Raw genomic sequence first — 25795 nt, 5'->3', positions numbered from 1 at the left:
AGGTACGCGCTTGGCGTGCCAAGGAATCCGCACGAACATTAGCGTTTCTTGAAATTAAATATAAAGAAAAGGATAAAAATTCTTCTCTATCCATCTTGATGTCCTCCAGGTAAGTCGCGAAGGCTGGCCAATCAGAAGGAGAAGACACCATCTTCACCAAATCGGAGCAGTCCGTATAGAAGGCCACGTCTCGGAAATCATGTCCAATCATACACCTCATCGCCCAGAGAAAAGCTTCAACTTCAGCATGTAGTGGTGATAGACTTTGACGGAAACTCCTAGCGCCCATCAACGGTGTCACAGCCTGGAACGAGGTACAAAGCCATCCATCACCTGCAAATTGGTCTCCTGCTTTCCAAGAACCATCTATAAAACAACGGTTGCCCGAAAATACGGACGGGAGTGAATTTGAATTCTCTCGACCCGATGAAACTACAGGGATAGGGCGAGAGATGTCTGCATCATCCTCCAATTGAGCCTGCTGCCACCCTGTAGCTTCTCCTTCTGCAACCCTAACAATATCCTCTAGTTTCTCCACAATATCTTCAAAAACTCGTGCATTCCGGGCTTTCCAAATATACCACATGAGCCAAGGAAAGGCTTCAACATGATCCCCTGGGTTATGCTGTCCTAAGAAGTGATCCACATTTGCATACACCGATTCTGTCGGAAAGGATATTGGGCCTACCGGCACATGGGCTAAAGCCCATACCTGACGAGCTGGGGGACAAAGAAAAATGGCATGATTTATTGTCTCCTCCTCCGCTCCACATCGAACACATCCTAAATCACATGCAATACCACAATGTCCCAGATTAGCCGAGACCGAAATACAACCAGATAACACCTGCCACATAAAATGTTGAATTTTTGGAGGACAACGGACCCGCCAAACGCTAGCGAGAAGGGGTGTTATGTCTGGCCCAGAGCCACGAGCCATGAAAGGCTGATTTACATCAAGTCGTGCTGTGTGATACCCCGATTTAACTGTATATCGCCCTGATTTTGTGAAATGCCAACCGAAAGGGTCTCCCCTTTGGTTTCCTCCCAATGGTATAGCCTGGATCAAATCCACATCAAGTGGATCAAAATGCTCATGGAGCATGTTCAGCCGCCACGTGTTTGTCTGATGATCAATTAAATGATTCATTTGAAGAGAGAGGTCCTTTACCGGGCCCCTACTTAAACCTGGTCTCGGGGATTGAGCTGGCACCCAAGGATCAGACCATATAGAAATGGTGTCCTTGGAACCAACCCGTTTAATAAGTCCTTTATTAACCAGAGAGCGAGCAGAACATATACTTCTCCATCCGTAGGATAGGGAGTAAGACCTAATAGGATCCAAAGGATGTGTATTCCTGTAATACCTACTTTTAAAAACCCTGGCAAACAGTGAGTCCGGAGCATCAATCAGACGCCATAGCTGTTTAACCAAAAGGGCCGAATTAAAGTCGTCCACATTCCGAAAACCAAGACCACCGAGTTGTTTGCTGACACACAACTTTTCCCAAGCAAGCCAATGCATACCCCCTGATTGACCATTAGTGCTCCACCAAAAATTCGCCACTGCACTTGTGAGCTTAGATGTGATAGTCTTTGGTATCCTAAAGCAAGACATCACAAAAGTCGGGACCGCAGTAGCCACAGATTTAATCATTACCTCTTTTCCCCCTTTCGAAAGCAAATTTGCCGTCCAGTCATTTGTTCGACCCTGAAGTCGTTCACAAACAAAGGAAAAAACTTTTGTTTTTGCCCCACCCAAGCTTTCCGGTAAACCTAGATATGACCCCATGCCACCCAAGGTGGTGATCCCAAGAACATCTTGTAATTGCGACTTCTTTGTGTCATCAATCTTATGGCCAAACTGAATCGATGATTTGACAAAATTTATTTGTTGCCCCGAAGCCGATTCATACTGTTTTAGAATATCTAAGATGACCCGACATTGTTCCCTATCCGCCTTACAAAAAAATAGGCTATCATCTGCAAACAACAAATGCGTAATAGGTGGGCATTTATTTGCCACTTTTATCCCAGTAATAAGCTTGTTCATTTCTGCCTTCCGGATATTTGCAATTAAAACCTCTGTACATAAAATGAACAAATAGGGAGATAAGGGATCCTCCTGCCGCAACCCCCTCTGAGGAATGATCAAGCCATTGGGCTGGCCATTGAGGAGAACTCTATACTCAACCGAAGAGACACAAAACATTATCCACGATACCCATACCGCTGCAAATCCCATTTTGTGTAACAAAGCCGCAAGAAAGTCCCACTCAACCCTATCATAAGCTTTACTCATATCTGTCTTTATTGCCATAAATTTCCCTTTACAAGACGGGTTGGTACGCAACCCGTGAAACATCTCTTGTGCAATAAGGATATTATCTGAGATCAATCGGCCAGGAACAAAAGCCGATTGGGTCTCAGAAATAAGGCCCGGTAAAACTCTCTTAAGTCGCTGGCACAATATTTTTGAAATAATTTTATAACCCACATTACATAGGCTAATCGGACGCAATTCTGTCATCCTAGTTGGCTTTGCCACCTTAGGAATGAGACAAATATGAGTTCGATTAGGGTTTTATCAAAAACTCCCTCCACAAAAAAAACCTATTAACCAAATCCACCAGATCCAATTTCACTATATCCCAGGCTTTCTGAAAAAACAAAGCGGTCATCCCGTCGGGACCTGGGGCTTTATCCGGGTGCATCATAAACAAAGCTGACTTTACCTCAGCCTCTGTTACTGGACCTATAAGCCGCTCATTCTCCTCATATGTAATTACTGGGTTTACCTCCCTCAAGATTTCCTCCAAAATGACCGGATTTGTTGAAGTAAATAGCTCCTCGAAATATGCTACGGCCGTGTCACAAATGTCCCCGTCCTCAGTTGACCAAATATTATTTTTAGAAAACAATCCGGTAATCCGATTGCGTGCACGTCGCTGCTTTGTTAGGGCATGAAAGTATTTTGAATTTTTGTCACCCAAGCACATCCACTTATTCCGACTCTTTTGATACCAGTAAGTTTCTTCATCCTCGTATGCTTGACGCAACCTATTCTGTAAATCGGAGATCTCAGAAGATGATATTGAATCATCCTCCAGAGCTCCAATTGGAAGAGGGTCATGAGCAAATCCAAGGTCTGGAACGGGCCCTAGAGAACGAGGGGGATCCAGGGCGGCGTGGGGAATTAAGCACGCGCCTGGATCAGGCCATTAGGGCCCAGGAGCGCCAACTCCACTTGGTTCGAAGAGCTGATTCCATTCGGGATAGGCAAATCGCCCTAATTGATGTTTCAAATCGTCAATGGTTTCCCTCCCAAAAGGAACTTGTGATTTGCGCCATTGGGAGATTGCCCTGCGGCAATTCACAATTTTATCCACAAAGGAATCTGAACCTGGGTCCAAATCCCTGTCCCAGCCCAAATTAATCGCATCCATCAATCCCGCCTTCCCAATCCAGCGACGGTCAAAAATAAAGGTCCTTTTCCCCCTCGGCCGCTTGGCACCAATATTAACCACGAGAGGCTTATGATCCGATGCTATCATCGGCAAATATTCAGTGACTGTGTCCGGGAACAACTCATGCCAATCTTCATTCCCTAACGCTCTATCCAAACGACAACGGATAGGTTTTTTGTCTCGCCAACCTCTCCAGGACAAACAATCACGAAGAGAGGGGAACTCCAAAAAACCACAATCCTGAATCATTCCATTAAAAGCGAGAAAAGAGGAAGGATGTCGTAACTTCCCCCCACGCTTTTCATGGTTCCCTTGCAGCTCATTAAAATCTCCAACCACAAACCAAGGAGAGGACCGAGTAGTACTAATTCGTACAAGACGTTCCCAAACCAAATCCCGATTCTTGGGAACTGGATCACCATATATAAAAGTTAAATGTATTATCCGTCCTTTAAAAACCGCTTCAATATCAATTAACCGATTAGACTCGAACAAAATCGTTACCTGAAAATCAGTTTGATTGTAAAAGAGGGCCATACCCCCACTACAACCAACAAGTTCAATTGTTTTTAGATTCTTGTATCCAAAATGACCCACAAATTTTTCTAAAACAAAGTGCGATTGTTTTGTTTCCATAAGGAATACCAATGGTGGCCTTGTTACCTAGGCCTTGACAATTCCAACTTACTATATTCATATAAAAACTTTAAACTTTTTGGGGGGGGGAAGCCGCCCACACTGATCTCTTCCCACCCTAAGGAAACGGAGACCATGACCCGACACACCACTAAACCATTGCACCCTATCCGGTAAAAACAAACACCCCTGAAATCCCATAAAATTATAAAGAAAATGGAAGGTATATATACACCCCATATAAACGTAAAGGGCCACAACCTTTGAACAACACCCAATATATTTAAGAAAGCCCAACCATTTGAGGCTACACCACCAAAATAATAAATCTGTATATTTGAAAAAGGAAAACATAAGCCCAATAAGGGTCCATGAACCGATAGCCACCTGAAACACACATTACAACACAGACCAACAACGTACATAACCAAATACCAAAATAAACATAAGAACGAAACATGAAACCAAAATAAGGGCCAACAGGTTTTATTAAATACTTGAATACCGGAAGAACAGCGGGTACAATCCAGAAAAGTACAAGACAAAAACAGCAATAACAACCAAAACATAAAGAGATTACAACCATATGGATCAACCATTGGTGCCTTATTCAAGCAAAACCGAAAAAGAGAAAACAAAAACCACCAAGGAGCCCAGACCAATGCTCTCACCACCATGCTGCCCTCTACTTGCGATACACATTACTTACCCGGATGGTGTGGAGGTTTTCCTCCTTGGTGAGGACCGACTTTCCCATTCAGTCCACCCCCTTTAGTGACAATCCTCTTACGCGGGGAAGTCAAAGAAACCATGTTCCTCTTTTTTGTGCTAGCACCTGGAAGAGAACCCTTTTGTTTCCCCACTTTGGCCTGTGCAGGAGGCACCAAACCTTCAACTGTTTTGCTCTGTGCCGTAACTTCAGAGACATCATCCTTATTACCAATAGCATCCTCATTAGAGACTTGATCAGAGTTGACCACCTCCTCAGTACCCTCATCGTCCTCCCCTTCCTCCGTTAATGAAATATCCTCCTGGGGAGACACCACACCTTGCTCCTCTATTATAGTGTCCATGAAACCCAGGTATGGTGCATCCCTTGTCGGAAACCCCTGTCCCAACAGATTCCCGAGGTCCTCAGAAAAGAGAATCTCCTGTTGTGATAATTCCATAGAACCGGAAGCTGGAACACTGGGGAACAAATTCTTGCACACCCTTTTTTCAGTTTCCCGCACAGTAACCATATTGGACTCGCCCGATTGATCACCCACAGCTACAGCCACCTCACCTTGAGGACCCAGGAAAACATCTAGCAGCTTCTGCTCAGAAGGAGAGAGACTGATTCCCACATTACTAGAAGGAGGTTGAGTTATACTTGGCTCTGAAACAACAACCTGAGAGGTTGTAGCAGGAGCAAGAGTAACAGTTGCATCCTTCTGCACAAACCTACCATCCACAGAAGAATTCTTTTTACTCTTCCTCCACTTACTACCAGAACCCTGATTCGACCGATGATGCCCAGCCTGTTGCCCTACACCACGGCCACTCCCATGGGCAGAACCTTGAACAGACGCCCCTGAACCAGCACCATTTAGTCCCGAACCAGTAGCATGAACCCCACCATTCACCGTTGCACCCTTATAACTCTGGAGCTTATCGTCTTTTGTTGAATCAAAACCATTGTCAAGTCGCTGCTTCCCCTTATCACCAAATAGTGGGCAACGGCTTAAATCATGGCATAAGCTGTGACAACGCCGGCAATACCCATACAGACGCTCATATCGCATAGAGATGGTTGTCTCCTCACCACTGTGAAACTCAACAGAGGCTTCAAAAACCAAAGGTTTGAAACCATTCAACAAAATCTTCACCCGACCATTATCCAGATCAACTTCCTCGACCTCTCCTAGATCAGCTCCAATAGTACGAAAACTCTCATCAGCCCAGAAATGCAGTGGGACACCCATTATATGAACCCAGAATTTAATGAGACAAGGGTATCGTGGATCCACCACCGGCTCCCATCGGACCAATGAAAGCATCCAATGATCGAAGTGGTATGGTTCCATCTTCAAAACCTCCTGAATGTCCTCCTCTTGATCAAAATCAAACTGAAAGCGCCCCAAACCGAGATCAGCCCCAACCACTCTCTCCTCCATCTTCCATAGCCGGGGAAGCATGAAAAGCAAAGCTTTCATGTCCTGCATAACCGGATTCATGCACCGACCAATCAACGTTTTGGAATAACCCTCTATCAATGCTATGTTATCAAAATGTGGGACCTTGATCTTCAGCTTGCTCCCAGAACCCGAAGAGCTCCCTGTCAAACCCTAAAGCATCAGACCACTTTGTGACATCTCTAGCTTCGGAGAACACACAGAAAAAGAGAAACCGAGTGGAAAAATCAAAAGATGGTTATACTTGAAAGAAACCCAAATAGCTCGCAAAATGAATGAATGAGGAGAGAAAAACACAAACCATGGGTAGTGTTTATAGTCCAAGGACCAAATCTCCTCAACCCAGAAATCCAGTTCCGCAAAGCTGGAAAAAATCCTCATCCCTTGAGAACCGCCTTTGAGATCCCCAAAATCACGACCCCGAGTTATTGCCCCTGACGTGACACATTCAGCAGAAAAAAACTCCAAATGAACCCGTAAAAAATAACCCCTGATTCCCTAAAATAACGCCCACTCCCACCAAATGAATCCAATGATATCGAGATCCTCGCGAACACGAAACCCATGAGAGCTTGAATTAATCGCCCGTATCACTCCCCATGAAACCAGAGAAAATCGAAGAAAAGCCCTTATACTGTATCCAAACATCTGAGATCCCCATCGCAGATCCGCAAGATCAAAACCCAAAAAAACCAAATCAACCAGATAAAATCTCGAGACAAGATCCACCCTCATCAAAAGCCCAATCAAAAACCGAAATCAAAACCAATTCAAAAACCCTGAAATCCGAACTCCATAGATACGAGAGAGAGTTTTTCTCGAGCCTAACTAACGTAACATTGAAAATTCTTAGTTAAGAAAATATTAATTAAATAAAAATATTATGTGAGATTTGAGATACGATAAAAATTCTATCTATTATTTCTTTTATTACATTATGTGTAAATTAATAATATATATTAGATATATGTTTGTAAATTGAATACACTACATAAAAATAAAATACTGATTAATTCTATTATATTAATAAAATTGTACTTACGAGTTACGAGTCAGGTAATAATTTGGATGTAGCGGATCGAGTAACGGGACATATAGTAAAAAATCAATACCCGATGGTAGGTTTTTACCATGAGTAATTGAATATAATATCTATTTATTTATTGGTACTATTATTCTTCAAAATGGTTAAATGCGGATAACAGGTATTGCTTTGCCCTAACTTACTAAACTAACATCATTTTACTATACTAATATAAATTAACACATTTACTAAGCAAATACAACCACTAAAAAACATGTCTATAATATTAAACTATATAAATAATTATGTGAGCTAAACTAATTACAAAATTCTATTGTAAATTTAAAAACTGAATAAACTAAAAATTATTATCGCAATAAATTAAAATTTATCATGCGGTGTACCACGGGTTATAATCAATTTATTAATATGTAACTAAAATAATGAGTAAATATAAGTAACTAACATATATAATTTTTAAACAATATCCACTAATAATAGTATTAAAAAGTAACATCTTATTAAAATCACATAAATAGTATCAAAATTTATAAACAAACTCTTCACTAAAGAACATGAAAAACAAATAATATAATATAAAAATTTTTGTCCCGCGGTGTACCGCGGGTTCAAACCTAGTTATTATGGTAGCCTCAGGATAACCAAATCGTTTTTTTTTACGTATGATTGGCCATTTTTAGCCAGATAGTCCTACTTAAAGAAAAGAAAAGTTATATATATTTTTTTTTGTCAACAACAGATCAGCTCAAACGAGTCAATTGGTAGGAAAATCTTTTACAAACAATACTTGGTGCGGAGATGTACGCGCTTGGCATGCCAAAGAATCCGCCCTTACATTAGCATTTCTAGGAATTAAAGATAAAGAAAAAGAAGAGAATTCCTCCCTATCAGTCTTGATGTCGTCAAGGTACGCCGAGAACGCTGGCCAGTCGGAAGGAGAAGACACCATCTTCACCAAGTCTGTACAGTCAGTATAGAAAGCCACCTCTCTGAAGTCATGGCCGATCATGCAGCGCATCGCCCACAGGAACGCTTCAACTTCAGTATGTAATGGAGATAGACTTCACCGGAAATTCTTGGCTCCCAAAAAGGGCAACGTTGTCTAGATCGAGGTACAGCACCAACCAGCACCTGCATACAAATCTCCTGCTTTCCAAGATCCATCTATGAAGCATCAATATCCCGAAAAGACCGAAGGAAGGGAAACCGTAGGCACCCTAACTGGCAACTCCGAAACTACTGGAAAGGTGGGACTGGTCACTAGATCATCCTCTATCTGAGCCTGCTGCCATGCTGCAGCTTCACCCTCTGCTACTCTAACAATATCCTCCGGCCGCTCGGCAATATTGTCAAAGACACGTGCATTCCTTTCTTTCCAAATAAACCACATGAGCCAAGAAAAAGCCGCAATATGGGCCCCCAGATTCTGCTGCCCTAAAAAGTGATCAACATTTGCATATACTGATTCCGTCGGGAAGTTATATTAATTAAAGAAAAATAATGTGAATTTGAGAAGAGAGCTCTTTATAGGTGATAAACTTTCCATATAATTCATATTGTTTGTATATTTTTCACTAATATTTTCAAGACAGTTAAGTTATTTACTGAAACTGATATTTGGCAAAATCTTTTATCATACAAAATCAATCACGATAAACAATATTATCTATATGTGCATGTACAATCGAATATTTTTCCATTTAGTTATATAAAATAATTGTCCACGGGTCATTCTCTAAGTTTTGAAAATGATACATTGTATAATATTTCTCTATATATTCTTTTGGTATATTTATCTATTTATTTATTTCACATATTATCATCCAACTAAAATTATACAATCTAAATAATCTATATATACATTTGGAGAAGGTAAACTGTTGATAATAAATTTAATTTTTAAAAAATTTGGGGTCCGAACTAACACAAATTGTTAAAAAAAAATTACTTCTCCAAATCAGCATAAATTAGGAAGAGAGTTTACCTTCTCCAAATCAGCATAACTTAGGAAGAGAGATTTTATTAATAAATATACTCTTGCGGGGCTCGAGCTGACACAAATTGTTATAAAAAAAAATGTATATATAGATAAACCACTATATGTAGACAATAGAAATTATATATACACTACACAATGTATTGATGTAAAACTATAGTAGATTAAAAATACAAAATATATTATATACATATATAGTTAATATAATAATGAAATTTTATTTTGCATTTCTAAACAAAAAATATAGTCTCGCGGTGTACCGCGGGTGAATATCTAGTTAAATACATTTGTTCTTCGATTTAATTATTTGATCATATATATTTTTTTTTGGTTTTGCAGGGTTTCTTATTTAATTTCACCTATGAAATAAATTTTTAAATCCCTACTTTGTTTATGTTCTCCACAAATTACTTTTTATCATGCTTATAAACATATTGAGTTTTGTTTATTTAATTTGATTCACATATTTATTATCTTTCAAATTCTACTACTATATTTTATTAATTATATAACCATGTATAAATTATATATAATATCAGAGAAGTTCAACAAATAGGCACATTCATTAAATTCGTTATAAATTTGGTTTACTCTAATTGTCCAAGTTTTAAAATTTACAATTTTTAAAAAATATTTACACATTTATAATAACATAATATTAAGACTACAGCTACTACAGGAGAACATAGTACCAAGGTTATTAGATATCCGGAACGAGACGATAGAGTCAGAATAGAGGCCAGAGTTAATTATATTAGAATGCCTTAGAACCAATTTAAGTGCCTCATGATATTGACACTGACATAGACCCCTTTCCATTCTAATATAATTAACTCTGGCCTCTATTCTGACTCTATCATCTCGTTCCAGGTATCTAATAACCTTGGTACTGTATTCTCTTGTAGTAGCTGTAGTCTTAATATTATGTTATTATAAATGTGTAAATATTTGAATTCTCCGGTAGTAGCTGTAGTCTTAATATTATGTTGTTTAAATTGGTTCTTTTATTTGCTTTTCAGTTTATTTGAAACAACCCTTCCCGTTTTTTATAATAATAATTACAGTATATAATTAAGCATCCCATACTACTTAAATAAACCAACCCAAACCACAACTCAACATTAAACTAGCAATAACCATTAAGCACAGCGGAAACATAACAATAACACAAAACCAAAACATCATCAATACAATAACATTTCTAACCATTCTATTCAGCAACCTAACATAACTCTAACCAAGATTCCAAAATAAATAATATAACCAACAACACACAAACGAGACCCTAGATCATTATCCTCCTCATTGCCTTGATTCCACGATCACACTTTGCCTTTACCTGCACACCACAAACAACAATTGAGATGCGTAAGTATTATCATAAATACTTAGTGAGGCAATCATCCCATCTACTGGGCTATACACACAAGCATTTGAGAATCCAATGTCAAGCAATCATCAAACAATAACAATCAAACCAGGAAACAAGCAATTATCGACCAACGAAGGTTGGTGTCGACCAACACCATACCATTGTCGATCGACACTGACATCCTGGTGTCGACCGAAACCTCCTTGGTGTCGACCGACACCTCCTCGACACCTCCCAAAAACCCTAGTTGTGTAGACCGACACTCCACATGGTGTCGATCGACACTCCACAGAATTCTCAAACCGTCGTTGCACTGGTGTGGACCGACACACTAATGGTGTCGATCGAGACTGATGTCAAGCATCGCCTTCCTCAACGCTCTCTTGCAGATCTCCGCTTCCGAACGCTTCGCAATCATCCCAAACTCATCCATAAGCCACATAAGGACGTAGACACACCAAAACAACCACAAGCAAGCAAGCAAGCAATCAAACAACTCAAAAATCACAAAACATAGAATTCTCAAGCTTAGATAAGCCATGGTCATGCAGTCACCTCTTTTGCAGGAGATTCTGACTCAAAACTGACGCCCACACACTCCTAGCAGGCTTCTAATGCAATCCCAACAACAGATTCCTCAAGTAACCACCAATTATCTCCCCAAGGCTCAAGAACACTCAACAAGCTTTTTTTTCTCTTTTTCTCTCTTGGAACGGCGACCAAACTTTCCCTCAAAACATTAAGTCAATGTTTCCTTATAAATGTTGGTTTTTAGGGATTCCTAATTGAACCAAACCGAACCAAATAGCAATCAAAACAAACTAGTCAAAACTGGAATTGTTGGTGTCGATCGACACCAGGGTGTGTCGATCGACACCCCAACCAAAAATGCCATATCTGGTTCACGGATGTTACATTATTAGTTTGGCCTTGCTTTGAGATAGACTTTATTGGTGTTCAAGCTCGATCCACAAGGGTCTGTGTTGTTTCTTTATTAGTGACGCAGCACTTACTAACATACATTGAGCTTCGTTTTATTTGTTCTCTCAGCTTTTGCCAAGTATTTGAGTTTTAGCTTCTGTTAGTCTATAATAATGATAACGATGGGATGGAATTTATTTTATGCGGGTTTTTTCTAGAGTTGATCTTAATGTTTTCAGCTGTATCTGTATATGTTATTTCTACAAAAAAATAGAATTGGAATTAAGGAAAATATACATTTAATTATTAATTCTAAATTTTGTAAATACTTACTTCTATATAAACATAAATCGTCTCATATTTTTTATCTAAAAAATTATAATAAATATTATAATTTCAATTTTGTGAACTACATATATACCTGTATAATCTTCTTATAATTATTTTTTTTTAAAAATAATTTTTGTAATTTTTAACAATTATCTTTTTACATTATTAATATTGTTTAAAACAAAATATTTTGTTTTTTTGTTGTAATCTCAAATCTCTCCTATTAAATAATAACTTTTACACATGTCAAAATCTCAGATTGATATAAACTTGACACATGTCAAAATTTTATTAATGGCTAACTTTCAAAACCCAACTTTATAGAATAAAATAAAATATAATTCGTGGAGGTTTGAAATCCGTTGCGATCTTGTCCCTTTTATACCTTGTTTTCCATTCCTTTGATTTCAACTCTTCTAACATTATTTCTCTCGATATTGTAGTAGAACATATATAATGGATCGGTCCAAGGACTTCACACCTAAACAATTTCACCTGTATTAGTTGCCCACATTGATTTCACTACACTGTAACTTATATTTGGCAAAACCAAGATGTGCTTCGACCATTTAACTTTGTTGGTGTCATCTAGAACCCATACCTCAGCATGACGTCCACCAAGATTATTAAAATACACTAGGACACCTATACACTAGAACTGTTGTGGATTTTTCTGGACCTCCTGTGACGAAAGAGGCTGTCGAGGCTCACGTTGTTGGTTCACCGAGGTCTGGAAAAGCGTCTGTGGCGGTGGATAGTTGCGTGATAAGATCATAACTGAATCAAACCAGAGAAGAGAAATGAAGAAACAAATGCTAAGTGGGTTCCTTAGTTTTAGGGTATCAAATCCACGATTCCATATTCCCATAGTTTCTAGGGTTGGGTATCAATCTGTTTTGTTTTGTTTGTGTATTTGAAGACTTCAATGTCACGTTAATGGAATAGACTTGAAATTTGACAAAACAGAGTTTATCTCTTTAGTTACTTGTTCATGTGTTAGACATAACACATCCTTTCGCTTTGAAGAGGTACCATTCTATCATTGCGGATCTGTGGTGTGGTGCTGCTGACGTAGAGCGTCTAGAGAAAACGTGGTCTTGCTTTTCCGGTGATTGAGGATGAGGTAAATCTGCTGCCGGCATAAAGTTGTATTGACTCGGAAAAAGGTTTGGTCTTCTCGCTTCCTTGATGGGGGTGGACCCTTCGGTTCTTTGAAATACATTAGACCATCATTACTGGTTAAAGTCATAAACGTTACTCAAATAAAAAAAAATTAATAATATTTTAATTGAAACAAGTAGAAACCAATAACAAGTTGCCATGTGTAAGAATAGTATAGTAATCGTTTCTTCCGGGAGTAACTTGAGGAACGCTTCTCTCCTCTCTCTTGTCTTTTTAATATTTTTTATTATTTATTCATTAAACTTTTGAATAAAGCAACGATATGAGTAACCATTGGTAATGATGCTCTTAGAAACCATTTTTCTCTTTCGTCCTCGCTTACTTGGAGCTTTAGTTGGAACCTTAGTTGGAGCCTTAGTTGCAGACTTTGATGGAGCCATCGTGAGATGCTGAGATTCACCGAAAAAGAATCAATTATGAGATATTGGAGCAATGGATTTGAAGAAGAGAGATGAGAGATGGATGAGAGGATTCGGAAAAGAGAAAAGAAGAGATGAGAGATGGATGAGAGGATTCAAAGGATTTGTCTGCAGCGATGGATAAGAAAATATCAGAGATGGAGGAGAGGAATCAAAGAGGAGAAGAAGATACAATCATAAGTAATTAGGGTTCTCTAATTTGATAAAAGGGGCAAAAGATGATTTGGTTTCCCACAATTAATTTTGGGTTCCCGGGTAAACCCAAAAAAAAATCAAAGGTTTTTGGTTTTCCTGGGTTTAATTAACTCAACCATTGGGATTAATTGGTTTCCCAGATAAAATTAATTCATTTTTTTAATTTAGTCTCTAATTAATCGCCAATCAGTGGCAATAGGAATTAAACCAAAAAATTGAATTTTAGTCACTAAATAACAGCTAATCAGTCACAACATATATATATATATATATATACATATATAAAATCAATTTGATATAAACATATTTACTCAGTTTGATAGAAGCATAATTTACAATTTAATATAAACACATAATTATCTAATTTGATACTAACATAATTATCCAATATATTTGATACAAGCATAATTATACAATTTGATACAAATTTTACACCAGCGTAAATAAAGTTTTTAATTAGGAGGATCTTCGTCTTCATCAAGTTCATCGTCTGAAGATGAACTAATATACGATTACCTTTACGACCCGCCGATAATGTCGCATAATAGTCGACTAATTGGTGACTCGTATGCGTCTACCGCTTTAGTCGTAAATGAGCTGTTATATAACGACAATACTACGACTGCATTTATATTCCTATATAATAGACATAACTTAGTCATTAAATTTCGACTAATATTAGGACTATAATGAATTGTCGCAATTTAGCGACTAATTTATGATCGATAATATTTAGTCGTAACCGTGTCGTATCTAAGTGGCTATATAGTCGCCAAATTTAGCAACTGCATAACAGTCGTAAAATGTAGTTGGGAATTGCCGGTTGTCTTGTAGTAAATGAGAGATTGCAATGGACTTTGCTGGTAATCTTGTGAGTATCTCGTTGATGAGTTTGATGGGAAGCGTCTTTGGATCTTCTCCGGATAATTCTGTGTTGGGTCCGATGCTGCGAATCGCCAAATCGTTCTTCTCTCTATTCATGGTGTCTTCTTTACTTGGCAAGTTTTGCTCTGCTCCACGAATAGAATCTTTTTACTTGAGCCTTGATTGGAAGAGCATATGAAGAAGTTTTTTTAATTTTATCATCCAATCAACATTTATTAGGAGAGCATATAAGGGAGCATTTAGAAGCTGCAGATGCTTTCATATGCTCTCTTTCTATATGCTCTCATTTGAAGCATTTCTCAAGCATTTAACTATAAATTTTAATATATATTAAAATAATTTTAAATAATTAATTTATTTTGTAAAAATAGAAAATTATGATTTCATAAAATATAAAATTATTTGTTTTAAGATAATATATATGTGAGAAACTACTTAATGTTATTATTTAAAATAATAGAATAATTTATTTAATACATTAAAATATTAATGTGGATATAATGTTTATAATAAATATTATTGTTCTATTATAGTTTAATGTGTTATATTATATATATTTTAAAATTTTATTGAAATTAAAAATGTAAATATAGATATAAAGTTTTATAAAAAACTTATAATATATATTAATTATTTTGTATTAATGTGTTACATTATAAATATATATAATTGAAAATTATTAAATTACATATTTATATATAACAATTTTTAGTATTAATAAATATAAAATATATTAAAAATATTATATAGCAATGAGTGAGTGATAATTAATTTTCTTAATGAAACACATTTAAATTATATTTATTTAATTAATATCATATATTAAATATAAATATCATATATAATACTCAGTTACTCACTGTTATACCAATCAACTAAATGTGTTATATTAATCAGAGCATACAGCTTATGCACCTTAATGCTTACGCTGCACAATGCTAATGCTCTAGTAGTATATGTTGTTCCAATCAAGCCCTTGAGATAAAGGTTGTTTAATTTGTTATAGACGCATAATTCTATATTTTTTTTTACTTGGGGACAAAGGTTGTTTTTGTAGAAGTGTCTTGAATAAGTTAAATATCCTTGAGAATATTTCTCATATAATCCCATTTAGGTATTTGTGTACAAATTGTCAGCTACTCCCTCTGTTCCTTGCAAAAGATTTCCATGTTCCAAAAAGTTTGATTTTCTACAATTTTGAATTAATTAAAGTTCATATTTTGTAAACTTAAAGAAATAATCATTGAGGATATTTTTAGATAATTTTTGGTCTAAAATTAAATAAGATCTTTTTAACGAGAGAAAATAATATATTTGAAATTAGTAATTATTGTTATGTGTAAAAACTTCCAAACATCAACTTTTTATGAATAGAGGGAGTATATTGCTTCTTGGAATCCTCAAAAACTCACAGATCACACAACCCACAAGGATTAAAATGATGTGGCTAATATTTTTTTCTATGTAAACTTTGTTTCTTCACTCTACGTGATCTTATGATACATAAAAAAAAAGTAGTAGCTAGAAGATAAACAGTAACAAGATCAAGGTCAATGTCATAGATCGACAACATCCATAAGAAAAACAGTGATTAATAGAAGTGAAAATCTAGTAAGAATCAGAAACGACTAAGTGAAGATAACAAACAAACTAGTACTGACACGCCTTAAAAGTGTTATATTACTTATTACAAAAACAACACATTCTCAATATGGTCTATAAAGGTGAAATGCGCTTCGGGGCGATCTTCTATACCAATCAATAATTTTTCTTCGATTCCTTTGATTTGAACTCTTCTAACACACTTTCTCTCCGGGTTGTAGTAGAAAACGTAAATTGGACGGGTCCATCGACTTAGCATCCAAACAATTTCACCTGTATCAGTGGCCCAAAATGATTGTTTTATCTCATGATCCGTATTTGGCATAATCAAGATACGCTTCAGTCGTTTATCTTTATCGGTATCATCTTGAACCCATAACTCATCTTTACCACCATACACCTGTATAAGGACACCTAACTTTCCCATGTAGTTCATCAGCCCCGAAATCCAAGTTAACTTAGGCCCCTTTTCTGTTTCTATGAAACTAAATTTCTCAGACCTAACATCAAAGCATGCTACCAAAGTAGTCATGTCGGACCGAGCTATGTAATACAAAACACCATTGATACATATCCCATTGCTCTTCTTCTCAGGATAATGCGGAAACAAACATTTGATCATTCTCCATGATAGTTTTCCCTTCCCTAAGGTCAAAACTTGATGCTCTTTGGAGCTAGTTTGACTTCTATAATTTGTCACAGTCATGCACAAAACCTTGAACTGTTTTTCGATGGGATCATACCCAAAAAAGCTATTTAAATAAATATTTCTTGCTCTCACTTTAGGTAAAGGTAGGCGCTGACCTGTGCTAGGGTTACATATCACAGGAACCCTATCTATCTTTCCCTTTATTATCTGTTTATCGAAAAGACAGATAAATCCATTGGAAGATAGACAAACGTCCTTGTTCCATTCTCCAGAGACACGCATATGATAGTCGGTTTCAACAACACTTACATTTTCATCGAGATTTCGAGGCTGAGGGGATGAGAAGAAATGCCACTTTCCGTTAAACTCGATGGCGAACAAAAGACGCCGTCGAGACAATGAACATGTCAGGTACAGTTCCGTGAAATCTTGACGTCGAAGTAAGGACGACCACTGCTTTGACACACAACGACAGATCGCTATAGATTTTGCAGGTAATCTTAAGAGTATCTCGATGATGAGATCGAGGGGAAGCGTATTTGTGTTTTCACTTTCTCCTACGTACGTTGAGGCTGATGATTGTTTGTTACGTCGGACGATTTTGCAGCGATCCATATTTGTGGCAAATTGCTCTGCTCCAGCCTCTAGGTATACCGTTCTTTCCACTTAGGAATACAAAATACTGAGATTTACTATAATCTTCTCAAAATCAATATTTTTTTGGCATATCTTTTCAAAATCTTTAGTTTCCAAAAAAAAAAAAAAAAAAAAAATCTTTAGTTTCCTATATATTTTAATATTATTTTTTCCCCGAGCATTCATCAACAGAATTATGAGTTTATCTAAGGATATCTTGGTTTTTGCCGTAATCTTCTTTAAAATATTGAATCCTCGATGAGATTTAAAATTTTTAAATATGAAATAAATTTAAATATTAAAGATGAATCTATATATAATAACAATCTAAAAAATGCGAAACGGTTATATTTTTTCAATCGTACCTTTTGGATATTTTTCGAAAAGTCGTGATGGATCATTAAAACGGTTATTTATGAAAAGTTACAACTGTTCACTGTAGAGTTGTGATTATTGGAACATTCGTATTTTTGATATCTATATATATTTGTCTGTTTGAACTATTTCATTTTTTGTTCATGACACAAAATCAACTAAGATTTCAATCTAGTCAAGAAATTCCTCTAATTTTTGATTTAACAAAAGATTTTTGGAATGATGAACATAATAGCAATCCGAATAAATGCCACCAAAAATTGTGTTTTTTCAATCGAACCTTTTAGAAAAATTTCCAAAAAAAATGTGTAAAAAAAAATAAATTATGTGTTTTACAAAACGTTGCGATTGCTCATTGTAACGGTTTTTTTTTGTAAAGTTGCAACTGTTCGTTGTAGAGTTTTGTTTATTCGAATATTCTTATCTTTTCAAATCTATATATATTTGTCTGTTTGAACTGTTTTCATTTTTTTGCCATGACAGAAAATAAAATAAACTTTCAATCTCAACGGTTTTTACAGCTTTCTAAATTATTCTCTAGCATTCATTCTTTTAAAAGTAAAGAAATTCCTCCAATTTTTGATTTAACAAAATATTTTTGGAATGATGAATCTAATTTACAATTTTAGTTAATTTTAAATAGAAAAAATTAATAAAAATACCTGGAGTTTTTTTTTCCAAGAGTTAGATGGATCATATAGTGAGTTTTTGAATTTGACTGTTCAATATGGTAATAAAGATGTCTTCTATTTAAAAGCAGTTTATATGGCTTATTAGATATAAATATAATCAAGTGTAGACACAACAATTGCGATTTTTCGTAGTACATTTTCGTAAAATTTTTATTTTTATTTGTTTTTTTGAAAAAAAGAATTGAAACGGTTATATATGTTCATTGTAGAATTGTTTTTTTTTTACTATAGTTTATTTATATTTTTTCATCACAACTTTTCGTTCTAATAGGTGTGTCTATTAAATAGTCGTGTCTTTTGAAGTTTCTTTATACTTATCTCTTTATTAGTACCTAACAAGTTCGTTGAAACAAATTTTCCATTTTATGTTGAATCTAAATAATCGAATATTAATATCTAATATTCAAGTTATTCTATAATCTAACTAAAATTTTAGAAATTGTTATATGGTATGTCTATATTTTGTCTCTCCTTAACATGTTTTATTCATGCATTTAGCTAGGATAACTCATTATTTTGCATCATTATCTGGTCTCTTCTATACACTATGCATGTTTAGGTAGTTCTTGCATCATCTTTGCATACATTGTGCATTTTGGAGTATTTCAGGTGTTTAAAAGATGTCCAGACTGTTGGAACCAAATGGAGGATGAGACATGCGACTCGACCAAGCATGCTCAGAATGGACGTCATGCGACTCGACCTACACTACCCAGCGACCCAACCTTCTACGTCTTTGATCGAGTCGAGTGAAGATTTTTCTTTGGGATTCAGCTTTCGACGTCTTCATCAAAGTTGTAGCGAATTGAGTTATCTTTCCAATGCCGTTTATTTCAAGCCAATCGGAGGCGTGGTTCAAGAGTTACCACTGTTTTAGTGGATGCATATACACCCAGTTCGAGTCGACACCACTCCTGATGTGAGCACCGGATCAGACACTCGACCAGGAACGTTCGCACCAGACCCAGACAACATTTGGACACTCGTATCACCCGCGGGACTACTCGGAGCCAGCATGCCTAGGATCACTCCCGGTGCAACCAAAGCTCATCCAGGAACTCCAAGCACAAGATCAAGCGTTTCGTCCAAGCCTTTGTCCAAGAAGACCAAGAGATCGACTCGGCCAAGGCAACCATCGGCGAGACCGTTCGTACGGCCTTCGTCCTTACCCAAGGATGAGGGCGCCAAAGACGTCAGGATCATGATTCGTACTCTTTTTTTTTTACTTCGGGTTTTTCCCCTGGGATTTATCGAAAAAAGTTTTAACGAGGCGACGTGTCCTGACGCACAACGCCGCGTTTTAAAGTCAATGACGTGGTTCCCGCGTTCAGCCTAAGGACGTGGCCTATTTTTTCTTTTTCTCTAAGTTTTGCGTTTTGAACCTTTTCTATATTCTTCATTTATGAACGTTGGGATAGTGTGACGTGTGTGACCTTGTTTAAACCACGTAGAGGGGCGACGTGTTCACCGTCTGTGGAGACGCGTCAAGAGCAAACGTGTGCGGACCATTGCGAGTCTGCGTGTCCCTAGTTCCCTCTAAACCCTTACACTATTTAAGCTCCCAACGCAACTTGCTTAGACTCTTTAGACTTGAATGAAATCATAATTTTCCAAAGAGTGAATCTTTGCTTCTTGTCTCAAATCTCTTTCTCGCAACATAGTCCGGGACTGGGCTTGAAAGAAACCCTAGAAGAACCGATCCGGGATCGCTCTTCTTCTAGCCGGCGTACGACGCTACCCACCGCTCGTGTACACCGCCGTTCGATCCATACCGTCTCTATCGCACCGCGTTCATCCGATCGTTGGTTGTGTTCCACTTCGCCCCATCTTTCTCTAGTGAATCGAGGTCGAGTTTCTTACTCGGTTCGCTAGCTGCCGTCCAATTCCACTGTACCGTTCATCCGCTAATGCGTTCATCCATCCAAAAAACCACTATCACGCAGCTGCTCAACCGAACCCGCGTTCCACTCATCCGTTTGCCCTCAAAACTTGATTCCATCGTCCATCCTCGTTATACTTTCACCGTGTTTCTTTTGGTTTGAGGAAAGTCACCGTTTTCCTGAGCTTCCCACGACTCCGACCTCCGTCCGAGCCGCTTAGCCGTTCGGCGCTCACATCAAATCCACTCGACCCAGCTCGAGTCGACGCCACTCCACTCTAACTAGCTCGAGTGGACACCACTTTAATCGACCCAGCTCGACCCGACGCACACCGACTTGACCGCACACGTCAAGAAGAAAGACGCTCCGACTTAGCCAACCCGATTCCCAAACCGACGCTTTATCCTGTTGTTTTATGTTTTAGGGTTTTCCATGTTTTACTATAAATATATTTTGTTAAGTTTTTACTCAGATATCTCATTTTTTTTCCTTAAGGTTTTACCTAGACACCTGAAACGTTTCTGATTTTGTAATCCAGATATCTTTGAATTTATTTAGTTTTGCATTTGATCTCTTCTACAAAGTTATTCATCTCATTTTTATCTATCTTATGATGCTTAATTCAATGTTTTCTGGGTTTGCATCCTTGATGATGATTTCTGGATCCGAGTAGTGTTAGCGTTCTTGAGGATGTGATAGATTAGGTGGAGGATCTTAGTATGTAGGGTGTTTAAGTTTAGATTCGTATGATTCCCATCTGGACTAGAGTTAGAAATACTAGTTTCTCTCTGATCAATTGGAACTAGGTCTTAGACATTTCCACACCCAAAAGGTGTTTTATGAAATGTCTGACCAACTAGTGCCAGAGACTTACATTCCTAGCCTAAGAGATTAGTTGTTTAGGATGTTTGTTGACGTGAATGAACTTGTTTGTCATGCCTGCTTGATCATGTTTCTCTAGCGAGAGCTAGGTNGGAGACGCGTCAAGAGCAAACGTGTGCGGACCATTGCGAGTCTGCGTGTCCCTAGTTCCCTCTAAACCCTTACACTATTTAAGCTCCCAACGCAACTTGCTTAGACTCTTTAGACTTGAATGAAATCATAATTTTCCAAAGAGTGAATCTTTGCTTCTTGTCTCAAATCTCTTTCTCGCAACATAGTCCGGGACTGGGCTTGAAAGAAACCCTAGAAGAACCGATCCGGGATCGCTCTTCTTCTAGCCGGCGTACGACGCTACCCACCGCTCGTGTACACCGCCGTTCGATCCATACCGTCTCTATCGCACCGCGTTCATCCGATCGTTGGTTGTGTTCCACTTCGCCCCATCTTTCTCTAGTGAATCGAGGTCGAGTTTCTTACTCGGTTCGCTAGCTGCCGTCCAATTCCACTGTACCGTTCATCCGCTAATGCGTTCATCCATCCAAAAAACCACTATCACGCAGCTGCTCAACCGAACCCGCGTTCCACTCATCCGTTTGCCCTCAAAACTTGATTCCATCGTCCATCCTCGTTATACTTTCACCGTGTTTCTTTTGGTTTGAGGAAAGTCACCGTTTTCCTGAGCTTCCCACGACTCCGACCTCCGTCCGAGCCGCTTAGCCGTTCGGCGCTCACATCAAATCCACTCGACCCAGCTCGAGTCGACGCCACTCCACTCTAACTAGCTCGAGTGGACACCACTTTAATCGACCCAGCTCGACCCGACGCACACCGACTTGACCGCACACGTCAAGAAGAAAGACGCTCCGACTTAGCCAACCCGATTCCCAAACCGACGCTTTATCCTGTTGTTTTATGTTTTAGGGTTTTCCATGTTTTACTATAAATATATTTTGTTAAGTTTTTACTCAGATATCTCATTTTTTTTCCTTAAGGTTTTACCTAGACACCTGAAACGTTTCTGATTTTGTAATCCAGATATCTTTGAATTTATTTAGTTTTGCATTTGATCTCTTCTACAAAGTTATTCATCTCATTTTTATCTATCTTATGATGCTTAATTCAATGTTTTCTGGGTTTGCATCCTTGATGATGATTTCTGGATCCGAGTAGTGTTAGCGTTCTTGAGGATGTGATAGATTAGGTGGAGGATCTTAGTATGTAGGGTGTTTAAGTTTAGATTCGTATGATTCCCATCTGGACTAGAGTTAGAAATACTAGTTTCTCTCTGATCAATTGGAACTAGGTCTTAGACATTTCCACACCCAAAAGGTGTTTTATGAAATGTCTGACCAACTAGTGCCAGAGACTTACATTCCTAGCCTAAGAGATTAGTTGTTTAGGATGTTTGTTGACGTGAATGAACTTGTTTGTCATGCCTGCTTGATCATGTTTCTCTAGCGAGAGCTAGGTTTTGAAGTGATTGAGTTTGAGTAGCTTCTGCCAAGAGATTGAATTAGCTAAGTCGTGATGTTCATTGTTTAGGATAGTTTGCTTGTGGCATGTTAAACACTCTGTAGACTAGGAGACTCCGCCGGCATCAATTACTCCCATCCTTAGGACTTCTATCTTTCTGATTGTTATTGCATTGCTGAGACTGTTTCGATTCTTGCTGTTTAGTTCATCCTTAGACTCGATTCTGTTTTTACTCATGTTTACTTCTTGTCATGTATTTTCGTTTCTAGTTCTGTAATTCATTTCCGTTTTACATTCTGATCATTCTAGGATTGTTAGACACAAAACCACTCTTTGAATTGGCTTGACTTGTGATTGCTTGATTGCATCTTGAGTGATAGCATCATCCCATTTGGATTGACACCTTAAGTACTACAACTACATAAGGTTAATTGAACCCGCTAAGATAGACATACAAAAATCCTAGTATCATTATAGCAATAGAAAAATTTAATACAACTTAATAAAGAATTTACATTTGCATCTATTTAACGTAAATTTTCTTTAAAAAAAATTAATATTTAAAAATAATAATAACAATCTGAATAAATGCTAACAACATTTGCAATTTTTCGTAGTATTTTTTGTAAGAAAATTGTTTTTATTTGTTTTTTTAAACTCAAACAGTTGTATCTGTTCATTGTAGAATTGTGTCATTTGACTATATCTCTATTATATTATTTGAGTAACCCTTTAAACAATTAACACTACTTCATGTGGTATATTACATAAAATGCCACTGTATTTAATTACAAAATATAATGCCACTGTAACCAGAAAATGAATACCCAAATAAATAGCAGAAAATAATACTTATAAACCAATTAAAAAACAAACGACACACAAGTAAATATTTACCAGAAAATTGTTGTAACCAAAAAATTATTTTATAATGTTTGTTAGTTATAAAATAGATAAATATCCGTTAGTAATTTTAGTTATTAATTGCCTTAGTTATTAATTTTAACAGATATTTATCTATTTTATATATATAACAAATTGTAGTATTATTAAATTGTAACAATTTTCTCGTTAACAATTTTTGTGGGTAACAATTTAACATTTATATCCACATTTTGTGTAATTTACTAGAGCATTGCTTAAACCAAATTTAGATTCATTCTATCAACTTTATAAATTACCTTGGTAAATTTATAAATTGTCTTAGTTATTAATTGCATAAATTTTGTAGATATGCTGATTCCACCTTAATATATCTATCTATTTTTCTAACCTCTCACGTCAGGTGATTTAGAATTAAACCAATTTAACAAAATAGAAATATTAAATTGTTGTAACCAGAAATTTGTTACCCACAAAAATAGTAATTGAAACAAAACCTATTATAATAAAATGTTTGGCTTTGCAATACGTATTCAACTTGCTTTTGTAATGATTTTGTAAGATTTTAATATTTTAAAACTTGTAAGATTTAGGAGATGTTTAGGAGATTTGATTGTGTTTTAGATTTATTTTTATTTTTCTTTTAAGAGAATAAAATGTGATTCTATCAGATTCTATGAGATTTTATAGTAAATTTTGTGTGATTTTAAAATATTTTGTTATAGATTTTTATTAATCGCTTATTTGTGAAGAACTGTCTATCTAAACGAGAACAAAAACAAAATCAGAGTAATTAAGCTAAAAAGCTACACGGCCACTGTTTTTCGTGTTACCGAGTCTTTTTTGTTCATCATGACTTCCACCTTCCAGCTTCAGCATGTTTTTTCTAGCTTAATTAATCACTAAACTCTAAAGACTGTCTATCTAGACAAGAACAAAAACAGAGTAAAAAGAGAGAGAGAAGCAAACGTGAAAGAGAGAGAGAGAAGCAAACATGATAGAGAGAGAGGCAAACTTGAGAGAGAGATAAGCAAATATGAATGTGAGAAAAAAAATAGAAACAAACTTGAATGTGACAAAAACCAAAACAGAGGAATCGGAATCAAAGTGTTGTGAATGAAAACAATCTAAACTTTGTGTGATTTTAAGATATTTTACAACACAAAAAAGAAAGAAAAAATCTGTCGCTTATTTGTGAAGTTGTAGGAGATGAAAACGTAAATTTGAATACACAGTTACATGGATGGGCTTGGTTAGCCAGGTTCCTTAACAAAATCTCAGCCAACAACAGAGTTACTGCAACAGCCTTAAACGCCTTTCTCCAGGTCCTTAGAAAGCACCGATTTTAATTGTTGATTGTAAATGAATAAAAAATCCGTCTGCAAATCATAACTGTGATATCTGTTTGTGTGTGTGTAGACGGCAGGGTTTGGTCTTCATCAGCGGTACAAATCTCAGTTTGTGAAAGTTGTGAATGTCATGAGAGAACATTTCTCGCAGAGATTGAGGGCGAAAAAGGACACGTCGGATCTACAACTGATCATAGCCGATATCATGGCGTACTTGGATGAAAAAATGTATCTCAAGGAACCTGAAGGAAGAACTATGAAGGCGAGTCTCCTGTCAATGGAGTTTACTGCTGAGTTTAATCATCCGCAGAATAACAATCAATATTACCAGAGGAATAATTACAGAGACAACTACTATTGATTTGATGTATCATTTGGCTAGATAAAATATTGTACCTTTCTCAATTTTTATTACACTGTTGTAACATCTCTGATCACATTTGTCAAACCAATCTTTGAAAAATCAAAATACAAGAAGCTTTCTTCTTCTTTCACTGTCAAGATTACTATTGTTTTCATTTTAGATATAGTATTAAAGAATTGGAACGAGTTCAAGGGTTGTCTTGTATGCCGAGACTGAGTTTAGTCCTCTGTAATCTACAGAACTGTCGAGAGATTACAGAACTGTCGAGAAGCAAGAGAAGGTGTACTATTGGACATATTTCATAACTACTCTTACTGTAGTACAAACATTACATAGCCAAATTAAATCATATATTTAATGGTGAAGAACTTGAACAAGGTCAAGAGCAA

General features: G+C 36.8%; 1 protein-coding gene and 1 long non-coding RNA gene across 5 annotated transcripts in view; one reads left to right on the top strand and one right to left on the bottom strand.

The window, feature by feature from the left end:
• On the bottom strand, positions 4563-7133 carry LOC104758009. 4 transcript variants are annotated; one of them, XM_010480807.2, is made up of 2 exons: positions 6579-7133; positions 4563-6463 (listed from the first exon to the last, which is right to left on the bottom strand). In XM_010480807.2, exon 2 carries the CDS (start codon positions 6317-6319, stop codon positions 4805-4807), a length of 1515 nt encoding a protein of 504 aa, XP_010479109.1. In that variant the 5' UTR covers positions 6320-6463; positions 6579-7133; the 3' UTR covers positions 4563-4804. The 4 variants fall into 4 exon arrangements, with proteins under 4 accessions (XP_010479109.1, XP_010479110.1, XP_019094713.1 ...); XM_010480808.2 differs by having other exon boundaries at positions 4563-6459; XM_019239168.1 differs by having other exon boundaries at positions 4563-6430.
• LOC104758007 overlaps positions 24765-25795 on the top strand; it is a 7618-nt gene continuing 6587 nt past the window's right edge. Inside the window, exons 1-2 of the long non-coding RNA XR_762596.2 lie at positions 24765-25018; positions 25113-25784. This is a non-coding gene — a long non-coding RNA (uncharacterized LOC104758007). The remainder of the gene's footprint in view (positions 25019-25112; positions 25785-25795) is intronic.

Source organism: Camelina sativa, chromosome 17 (assembly GCF_000633955.1).
Source record: "Camelina sativa cultivar DH55 chromosome 17, Cs, whole genome shotgun sequence".
Lineage (NCBI taxonomy): Eukaryota > Viridiplantae > Streptophyta > Magnoliopsida > Brassicales > Brassicaceae > Camelina > Camelina sativa.
This window is presented reverse-complemented; position numbering and strand designations above follow the sequence as displayed.